The sequence below is a fragment of the Vombatus ursinus genome, unplaced genomic scaffold (genome assembly GCF_900497805.2).
Source record: "Vombatus ursinus unplaced genomic scaffold, bare-nosed wombat genome assembly UNPS02014793.1, whole genome shotgun sequence".
In the NCBI taxonomy this organism is placed as follows: Eukaryota; Metazoa; Chordata; class Mammalia; order Diprotodontia; family Vombatidae; genus Vombatus; species Vombatus ursinus.
Genome location: NW_020954571.1, coordinates 8,569,601 through 8,580,793, shown reverse-complemented (window position 1 = coordinate 8,580,793; position 11,193 = coordinate 8,569,601). Strand labels below are relative to the sequence as shown.

General features: G+C 45.3%; 1 protein-coding gene across 1 annotated transcript in view; it reads right to left on the bottom strand.

The window, feature by feature from the left end:
- Positions 1-601: 601 nt before the first annotated feature.
- The window catches only part of FIBCD1 (fibrinogen C domain containing 1), a 30,928-nt gene continuing 20,336 nt past the window's right edge, over positions 602-11,193 (bottom strand). Inside the window, exons 5-6 of the mRNA XM_027869283.1 lie at positions 4,405-4,584; positions 602-861 (exon numbers count right to left, since the gene is read on the bottom strand). Coding sequence (XP_027725084.1) covers positions 602-861; positions 4,405-4,584 — 440 coding nt within the window. The remainder of the gene's footprint in view (positions 862-4,404; positions 4,585-11,193) is intronic.

The window sequence follows — 11,193 nt, the reverse complement described above, 5'->3', positions numbered from 1 at the left end:
GTCCCTTAAGACTTTTTCCCCTGGAACATCATCTGAAATCCCCATTCTTCCTCACTGCCCCCCAAGTCCTATCTTCTCTTCTTTTTGCACCCCCAACTCTGGGGGAACCTGTTATTACCATTGCTTCTATTTGACACAGGGAGACAGAATTTTGACAAGTCCAATTAGATCCAGACCTGGCAAGAATACCTATTAGATGAATAAAAATCTAGGGCAGGTATAAAATATGGATCTTAAAGTCATCTTCATACTTGAGTCTATACCTAGATATAGCTACCAGTGTGTGAATATATGTGTGTATGTATATATATAAACACCCTGATATATATTATTTTTTTCCACCTCCAAAATTTACCTCCCACCAGCTGATACGGAAGAAAGTTTTCCATCTCTGAACCTGGAGAAGAGTCTTTGTCTCTGACTTCTCTCAACTCTTTGCCTGCAGGGACCACTGTGATCTCATCACTGACGGGAGGATGGTTCACCCCGACTCATGGACAAAACAACACGAGAGTTTGGGGAGAGGATGGAGGGCAGAGTAGCAAGGCAGGGAGAAGAGAGAGGTGAGTGAGGATGGGGGTGGGGGGCTGTAGGTCCCAGTCTAATTTTCCTCTCTGACTGGTCGGATCTTCATCTCAGTGAATTTGAGTGAATACTGCCATCCTGTCCAGGAAGACCATTCGATGCCATCTGCATAGGAGGAGTGGTGACCCCTGAGGTACTGACCATTGAGATTGGAGGTGTGGCAGTTACGATACCACCAGGCCCCATGGTAGAAAGCAGCGCAGTTATTCTCGGAGTGATCATTATCTTGATCCTTGGTGGTAAACTTCATACCATTGTGTTTCAGGAAGGAATCACCTGTATCCAAACACACACACACACACATACATGCAAATAAAACATAGACAAAAGCTCACATTGCTCTGGTGATTCAAGGTTTTCTAAGCTATTTTCTCACAGAAATTCTATGGAATGGGAGAATACAAGTGTTATTATCTATATTTTATGGTGGAAGAAACTTCAGTTCAAGAGGTAGTGAATAGAGTACTTGACCTGGAGTCAGGAAGATGTGGGTTCAGATCCTGCCTCCGATATTTATTATCTTGGTGGCCTTAGGCAAGTGACAACCTTTCTGAGCATAATGAACAGAGTTGGACTAAGGACACTAAATGTGTGACCTGTGATTTGCCTGTGGGCCCATAGCCACAAGGCCTGTGTTCAAATCCCCACCCCAAATCTCCTGTGCTTCCTGCAGTGGGGTGATGGGCTGGGGCAGAGCAGGCACTGGCACATAAGCCACAGAATGTCAGAGCTGGAAAGGAATCTTAGTCTTCGTCTCATCCAACCCCCTCTCCCAACCTGACTGAGAAGGAAACTGAGGGCCACAGAAGGAAGTAAGCATTTCATTTACTAAATTGTAAACTCCATTAGGGCAGGGACCTTGTTTTAAATTTAATTTTCTTTTTTCTTTTCAGGTATAGAACAGCTGTATTTTCTCTATACATAAGCACACACACGAAATGCTAAACACATAAGCTTCCTAAGTATTCACTGACAGAAAACCTTAAAGAATCAGCAATAATAACTTATAACTTTAGTTATACTGTCCCAGGAAGTGGAGACAAAACAAGCAAAGCATAAATCAATTTGTGGGATGGCTAAGTCAATATTTCACATTTCATCTTGGTCCCACACTTTCCAAACAAGTTCTACCAGGTGTGTGTCTTCTGGCAAGCTAAGCCAGGGGTTGGGCTTATCCTCTCCTGGAGGAAGTAGTGCAGTGGATTCTAGAGGCACCAATCTAGGATCCTAGCTCTCCTTACCCCTCCAACTGTCCCCAAGCCTGGATATAACCATCCCAGGATCATAGTTCAATCACCTTCCATCAGGCAAAGAAACAAAGCAGAAGAGGCAACCAGAGACCTAGGCTTAAACTGACCTCATCTTTTCTAAGAAATTGCATTTCCTCCCAAACTTTATACAGTGCTCTGCATACTGGTGGTTACATCTTTTCTTAAACTCAGTTCGGCTCATATTTATTAAGTATGTCCTATATGCAAGGTACTCTGTTAGCACTAGGGAATTCCAAGACAAAGAAGAGAAACATGCCCTGCATAAGGACAGGTGAGATCATCTGAGGAGCTGAGAACACTAGCACCCAGGACAACCATGAGGGGCTTCTGTAGGAGGGGGCATCTGAAATGACAACTGGTTTGGCTTCCTCAGATGAAGACCATGTCTCCTGACTCCTAAGGTAGTATTCTTTCCACCCAACGCTCTTCTGGATAAAGCCTTCCATTGCCTTCCTAGCCCCTATTCCCTGTACCCTATACCAAGTAAGTCCCTGTCAAGACAGTCCCCAGAATTCTCACCCTGAATAGCCTGGATCCAACAATAGTCTTAATGACTATTTGCACTCAGGAGAGTGGCCAGATGTGACATTGAGATCCAGTCTTGGCCCCTTCATCCATGGCCACCTCTGAACTGGCCTGATGGATTTGTTTCCTTCTTCATGTAGCCCAGCTCTAAAATAGCTCACTGGACAAGCTTTAGTCCTATGGGTCATCGTCAGGACTAAAGAAACTTTGGGGGACAGAGAGAGAGAAGGGGGGGAGAGAAAGAGAAAAGAGAGAAGAGAGAGGAAAAAGAGACAGACAGGGGAGAGGAGGGGAGGGACAGAGGGAGAGAGGGAGGGAAGGAGGGAGGGAGAGACACAAAGAGATACAGAGAAAGAAAGAAGAGGGAGAGAGAGAGAGACAGAGGGGAGAGAAACAGAGATACAGAGAGAGAAACAGAGAGAGAGACAGAGAGAGAGAAAGAGAGAGAGGAGAGAGAGAGACAAAAGAGAGAAGAGGGAGAGAGAGACAGAGAGAGGGAGAGAGACAGAGACAGAGAGAGAGACGGGTGAGAGACAGAGAGAAGAGGGAGAGAGAGAGACAGAGAGAGGGAGAGAGACAGAGATAGAGAGACAGAGACAGCGAGAGGGAGAGAGACAGAGAAGGGGGAAGGAAGAGAGGAGGGAGAGAGAGGGAGGGAGAGAGAAAAAAGATAGAGAGAAAGAGAGGAAGGAAGAGGGAGGGAGAGGGAGAAAGAGAGACACAGAAAGATACAGAGAAAGAGAGAAGAGGGAGAGAGAAAAGAGAGAGAGAGAGAGAAAGGGGGGAGACAGAGACAGAGAGACAGACAGGGAGAGAGAGTCAGACAGACAGAGAGACACCCACCCACTCATAGAGACAGAGAGAGAGAGAGAGAGAGAGAGAAACAGAGAGATAGAGGTGGGGAGAGAGACAGAGACAGAGACAGAGAGAGGGAGGTAGGGAGAGAGAGGGGGAGAGAGAGAGAGAGAATGTGTGTGTGTGTGTGTGTGTGTGTGTGTGTGTGTGTGTGTGTGTGTAGTGTATATGTATGTGGAGGGGGATGGCACTGGAAGGTTTCATCCCCAGGAAAGGGGAAGAAGGACAGAAGTAATCCAGGGGATTGTGGAAAGAGGTATGCATGGCTGGCAATGGTCTAGACAGTGCTTCTTAAACTGTGGGTTGTGACCCCATATAGGGTCATGAAAAATTTGGCAACAGTGAAAGGTTTCTGAACATGCAATGACCAAAAATTAATTCGAAATCAAACGTTTACTGAATCTGAGGTGTTTCTGGCAGCGCTTGCCTGTGTTGCATCGCACAACTTCACTGCAGCCTTGGTTCTGAACACACAACATGCGCACTTTGCACTTCGCATGCCTTTAGGCCACACAATGCCGACTAACACTGCTGAAACCTGAAAAGGGGTTGTGAGTGGAAAAAGTTTAAGAAGCCCTGCTCTACAGTATCCCTCCATGCCCATGGAGTCTTCCTAGGGGAGTTTAGACAGAGGGTGGCCTCATCACAGTATACAGGTGAAAATGGGTGAAAAATGAACAAGTAGATCAGACTTACAGCAAGTAGGTAGCATAAGAGGGACCGGGAGGTTCAGAGCTAAGCAGCCTTAGCCCCATGGAAATGGCAGAAAGGGAACAGGAGGGGCTGAAGCCTCTGAGTGGAGGAGTCTTTGGTACCAGCATCCCCTCCTTCTCCATCTGCTGCTTCTCTGAACCACTGCCCATCCTACTTAGTCCCCCAAAGCACAGGACCTTCATGATTATCTAGATTTATTCCTGTTCCCTTAGGATAATTCTGCCTTTATGCCTTATGTTTCCTCTCCCAGGGTCTAGATTTAGAAAAGAGCTTTTCTGTCACGCACCAAAGGTTAACCCAACAGGAATCCATTGATGGGGAGAACATCTATCCAGAACATCTCTATATCTACCTGGATACTCTCCTCAACCCACCATTGGATGATTCTGATGTTCCTTGCTCCACCAATATCCAAACTGGACCCTGCTGAGCCAGCCCATCCCCTAAACCATACCTGCGGTGCCAGAGTAATCAGCGATGGTGATTGGGTAGCCATCTTCCTCTGGGTCCACAGAGAACAATCCCACAGCAAAGTTTCCATAGTGGGCATAGGCTGTGCCATTATCAAAGTCCTCCAAGTCTATGTGTAGCTCATAGGTGGCCTGCATGGTCAGAGCATGAATCCTCTTGAGCCCTAAGAGCAAGGGAGACAAATGAGGGAAAGAGATGGAGATCTGTGAGGGGTTTAGCACATCATGGGAACTGAGGAGCAATTCAAATAAGTTTTATAGCTCCAGAAAGCAGAACAGTCCTCTCAAATGGAAATGTGTATTATAACCACTCCTTTAGCACTTCTACTACTTCCTTCTTCCTGTTTGTTGTTGTTCAGTTAACTGTAGGTCTACAGAGCCATTGTGCTGACCTCGTTGTTGTATGCCTGTGAAACCTGGACACTCTACCAGCGCCACGTCAGGAAACCAAACAGCTTCTATTGAATTGTCTTAGGAAGATTCTGAAGATCACCTGGCAGGATAAGGTACCAGACACTGAGATCCTTTCTCAAGCTGAACTGCCAAGCATGCAAACTCTGTCACAGAAAGCACAACTCTGATGGGCTGGCCATGTAGTCTGAATGCCAAACATACGTTTACCTAAAAGACTGCTTTATGGAGAACTCACACAAGGCAAGCACTCACACAGAGATCAGAAGAAGTGATACAAGGACACTCTCAAGGTCTCTCCGAAGAACTTTAGCATTGATTGTGAGACATGGGAGACGCTGACACAGGATGACCCAACATGGCATGCCCCCATTAAAGAAGGCACTGTGCTCTAGGAGCAGTACAGAATCACCGTGGCACAAAGAAAACATGAGATGCTCAAATCTAGAAACATCTCCATCCCAAAAGTTCAAACAGACCATTTGTGACTGACCTGTGGTAGATAGAGCTTTCTGAACTTGTATTGGTCTGATCAGCCACAATCAAACATAGCTTACCTTGACCCCAATATTGTGATGCCATTTTGGGTCTCTCAGAATATGAAGGACAAACAACACACAACATATTTTATTCAATTGTTTTTCAGTTGTGTCTAATTCTTTGTGACCCCATTTGGGTTTTGGTTTTTTTTTGCAAGGCAATTGGGGTTAAGTGACTTGCCCAGGGTCACACAGCTAGTAAGTGTCAAGTGTTTGGTCTGAGGCCAGATTTGAACTCAGTTCCTCCTGACTCCAGCGCTGCTGCTCTATCCACTCTACCACCTAGCTGCCCCTGGGGTTTTCTTAGCAAAGATACTGGCATGGTTTGCCATTTCCTTCTCCAGCTTATTTTAAAGATGAGGAAACTGAGGCAAACAGGGTTCAGTGACTTGCCTAGGGTCACACAACTAGTAAATGTCTGAGGCCAGATTTGAACTCAAGAAGTTGAGTTTTCCTCACCCAAGGCCCAGAACTCTATCCACTGCACTACCTAGCTGCCCCCTTCTTCCTGTGTATGTCTATTCATGATGGACGTGTTGCCTGGGAGAAGAAAACAATCTCTTGGCCCTCCCCACTTCAGTTTCCTCTCTTCCTCAAAGATTTTTATTAAATAGCACTAATGAAAGAGAATAGCACTGGTCTTAGAGTCAGGAAGATGTGGTTCAAGGTTCAAGCTTTCCGTCTGAGGCACACTCCCTTCTGGCCAGGGGCAAGTCAACTAGTCTCTCAATGCTTGAGGCACCTCCCCATGACTGAAAGTTACAGTCGAGCTGCCACTCTGCATTGGTAGAGGGAAGTTCCTTACTGCTCGGAAACCACAAGTCCATACCAAAATCAAAACCAGAAGCTTACCAAAAATTCTTGTGGATTATTGAACTATTTTAGAATGGATCCATAGGATTATAAAGTGATAGTGCCAAAAGTGACCTTGGACCCTATAATGTTCGAGCCTGATGGGACCTTAGACCCTAGACTACTGGAGCTAGAAAGGACCTTGAAACACAGAATGTTAGAGATAGAAGAGACATCAAAATGGAATGTTAGAGCTGGAAGGAACTTTAAACCATAGAGTATCGATGCTATTAAGGACCTTAGAATGTAGAATATCAGAACTGAAAGGGATCTTAGGACACAGAATAGCAGAGCCAGAAGGAGCTTTAGAGGTCCCCTACTCAAATCCCTTTCCTTATTCCAACCCCACTTTACAGATGGGAAAACTGAGGCCTGGAGAGAGGAAGTGACTTCCCCAAGTTAATACAGATGCCATCATTAATAGTATAGGTGGAGCTAAAAACCTCTTTCTTCCCCCTGTCCTCATGGAACCAAATCATAACAGACAATATTCTTGGGTAGATACATGGTTAGGAATTATTCTCCAAATTTGCCAGTATTAAGATAGTGACAGCAGAAGGGCATACCTACAATTGCCCAAAGTTGCTATGGTCTTGTAATACCCCAAATTCCTCTCCCAATTTCTCCAGAATAGCAGACAATCTAATGTCCCTTCTATGTCCTAAGGTCCCCTTTGGCTCTGATATTCTACATTCTATAGTCCTTGATGGCTCTGATGTTCTCCGATTTAAAGCTCTTTCAAATTCCAATATCCCATTTTAAAGTCTCTTCCAGCTCTAAAATTCATCTACTTTGTTGATTCCATCTTTCTCTCCCTTCCTTCTTTTAGCATGCTTCATCCCAGTGTAGGGCTGACTTCAGAGACTGCATGCGTGAGCACATACACCCGCATACGCACATGCACACATGACTACCCCCCACATACAGCTTTCCTGCTGGTTTGATTAGCTCTTGATTAAGAGGGCATTTAATTAAACACCTTATGAGTTATCAGCAGCAAGTGACATTTCATCAGTGAGGTTTACATCTCTCTCAATCTCTCCCTGCTGCCTCTCTTTCTAGAACACTAAGCCCCATGCTTTTAATGTATGCATTTTAATGGGAAGAGAAGACAGCAAGAATCTTGCCCTCTCTAGCTTCAGTGAGGAACCTTCCACCTCCTAGTTCCAACTGAAAGAAGACAAAATGTCTAGGTTAGGAGTTCCCAATCTTTTGTCACTGCTGATAACCTGCTGGTTTTGACGTCAAATCTGTTGGACCCCTGCTATACTCAGTTCTCTCTCCCATGATGCCCAGGGCTGTGTTGTAGGCTTGGGGCAAAAAAAGAGGTAATTTGAGTAAGAGAGAGCCACATTTTATGAATAAATATTCTCCTGGAGGGTGCTATATGACTGTGAGTCATGGAATATAGCAAACTCTCTGAAGAATGAAAATTACAGGTCATCCAAAGAACAATGGACAGACAACAACAGATGACTAATGAAGAATTATGAAGAAAAAAGGCTATGATCAAAAATAATTATGAATATTAAAGGAGATAGGCCAGTCAGCGTGTGTGGGGGGAGAAAGACAGAGACAGAGAGAGACAAAGAAAGAGGGGGTGAGGGGGAGAGATGGAAAGGAGAGGAAGTGGGAGAGGGAGGAAAAGAGAGAGAGAGAGAGAGAGAGAGAGAGAGAGAGAGAGAGAGAGAGGAGAGAGAGAGAGCCATTCTAGAGCCCACACATTCCATTGGTTTCCATGAAATGTTCATTTCTAAATGAAAACTGTCAACACTTTGGATGGACCCATTCTGGAGGATTTATGGATGAGAGTTGCAAAGCAGGGGAAAGCATAGGTGGTCACAATCAGCACCACTGGAAGTAGGTACATCAATAAAATCACAGAGTCTTCAAAGTATCAAAGAATAGAAATGAATGTACTGGTGACTAATCAAAATTCTGTTATTAATTCATGATAGAGCTTAGCTTGATGAACCAACTGTTCAAAATGTTTGCCATCAGTGCCTATGCATTTCTGAGATTGATGTACCATAAGCTGACCCACATGCACACACATTTCTATACTTCTTCATTCTCCCCATCTTGTAGGTCAGGTCCTTAAAACCTTTTACTTAAACTTCTATTATGTGCCCAGCAGTGGCTATGATGTTTTTTGGTTGTTTGCTTTCAAACATATCTCTCCACTGACTCTGAATTGTCCATTTTCCAACAAGTCTTTAAAACTCACTTATATTGCACAAATGTCAGTTGCCATTCACAGACTTGATGAATTTTAGAGTTGGAAGGGACCTCAATGGCCAGCTAGACCAATCCATGACCAACAGGAATCCCCACTTTCATATACTTGACAAAAGATCACCTATCACCTATCCTTAGCCTGAAGGCCTCCAGTGAGAGGGACCCCAGCATCTTCTATGGCAGCCCATTTCACTTTTGGACAGTTCCAACTGTTAAGAGGTTTGTCCTGACGTGGAGCCTGTTTTTAACTTGTGATGTCTATCCTTTACTCCTGGCTCTTCCCTCTGGGGCCAAGGAGAATAATCTGATCCCTCTTCTCCATGACAGTCCTTCAAATACTTGAAGATGGCTGACATTCCACCATTTTGAATTTTGTCCTGAACATGATTACATGATAATGACTAAAACCAGCTCCCTAATTGCTCTTATTGGGGCAGCTAGGTGATACAATGGATAGAGCACTGGGCCTGGAGTCAGGAAGACTCATCTTCCTGAGTTCAAATCTGGCCTCAGACATTTAATAGCTATATTTTAAACATCTTAAGGTAAAAACTGTGCATCCTTGTTTTTTAAACTAAAACAAACTGTATGGCTTTCTAGCTGTCCCGCTTACACTGAGTGGGCTGCCTGACTGTAGAGAGGAGAGGGGAGAAGAAAGTTTGTGACCACCCTAGGTCCCTCCACCCTGGTCACAGCCCTATATTGACTATCCCTTTGCCTTCACTGCTTCCACTACTTAAACTTTCATGCCATTCTTTACAAGTTTAACTCCAGACTCCCTTCTGTAAGTGCCCTTCCATCACTCCTCCTGGCTTTGCCTTAGCTTCAAGCTTTTCCAACATCCAAACCCCTTTCCTTCCAGAGTTGCTATGTTCTGCCAGCATTCATTCATTCATTCATTTATTTAGTAAAAATTGACCAAGAGCCAACTGTGTTCCAAGAACTGTGAAGGGCTACAGAAATGGAAAAAAAAAACCCACATAACACCCCCCCCCACACACACACACATAGACTTTAAGGAGCTTACTAATTGGAGGTAAGACAGGGACAGGACATAATAAAGCAAAGAATGGGATAAGTATGCAATGCTAGGCAAGTCCCCTGACCTCTCAGAGCTTCAATTTCCTCATCTGTAAATCACTAAGATTCTGTAAGTGGCCAGATGGAAATTGGGGGGGACCAGGGGAAGGCTCCCCCCCCATCCTGAAACATCTCCCCCATTAGCCTGTCCCTGATGTCTGGAAATCTACTTTTAATGAGTCAATCTTTTGGGTTGAACATTGCTCAATCCCTTGAGCCTCTCAAAATGCAAATTCTTATGTTGCAAACTCCTGAATGTGAATGAATTTATTATATGCTTTAGTCCCAGAGATGTAGCAGCAAAAAAGCTCCGGGTATCTTGGGGGGAAGCGAGGAGGATTGTTGAAAAGGGAGATGATTAATGTTGAGGACAAACTTGGAAGGCAGTGCAGTGTAATGGTAGGACCATTAGTTTGGGGGTCAGAGGACCTCATTTTAAAATCCTGACCCTGTCAACTACCACCTAGATGACCAAGCCATTTCATGTCTCTGAAGTTTAGCATCTTCATCTATAAAGATGAAATCTTCTTGCTATCTGTGTGACCTTGGGCAAATCACTTTGGACCCCGGGCCCAATTTCTTCATCAGTAAAATGATGAGATTGGATTCCATAACCTTGAAGCCTTCTTCCATCTCTAAATATTCGATCCTACAATCTGGAAAGGCCTCTTCCAGCTCTAAATCTATGATCCAGCTAGCTCTGGGACCTTAGGGACCACAGCTCTAAGAGATCACTGGCTATACATCTGGTCTATCTTGTCCACTGGTTTTCCAAGGGTTGAGGTGCCCCTTGGATTCCTGCAGTCATATCCCTGTTCTGCAGGAGTTAAGAAATTATTGTTAATATAATTTTCTTCCCTGGTCATACCAGCTCCTTTCCCCCCTCTCTACTCCTTAAAAGGAAAAAAAAAAAAAGAAAAAGAAGGGAAAGGGGGGAGGGGGGAAGGGCTGACTTTTCCTCTCTCCATGCCTGTGCTCTCTTCTCTCCAGCCCCGTATTGATTTGCCCTTATTGCTTCTACCCTGGTCGCCCGTCACCTTTACATGGTTTAATTAACTGCTCCTTCTTTCCCCTGCTCCCAGCCCCTCCCCTGGGCTTGGTGTTCGAGCCATCACCTAGCTCCCCAGGAACTCAAATTAAAAGATGCTGGGAGAAGGAGAGGTGGGGGGAATGGGGAGAGATGGGTGGGTGGGCTTAAAAATAAATAACCCCCCGCACACTGATGGGAAGTTTTCGGGGGTTTGTGTGGCAGAGCTGTCTCCCCTCTCACTTTGACATTCACATCAGGGCTCCCAGCGCCTGCCAAGAGCTAATCAGGGCCCGACTAAACGGCTCCTTCCCGCACCTTTTCGAAGCTGCGGATAGATTTCAATTAAGATGCCTTAATACCAGCGCTGCAGCCAGAACAGCTCCAATCTGCTGCAAAGGGAGATGGGGGAAGGAGATGCCAGGGAGCGCTGCACCTTGTCTTTCCTTCCTCCCCTCCCCTCCCCTCCCTTTCCCTTCCCTCCCTCCCCTCCTCTTTCTTTTCTTCTTTTCTCAGCACACTGCTTCCCTCAAGGACCTTTTGTCCCCTCCATGGAAGTGGAGCGAAGTGAAGAGCCCCGAGCTGCATCTGCCACCTTAGCTTCCCCTCCCCTCCCCTCCCCTCCC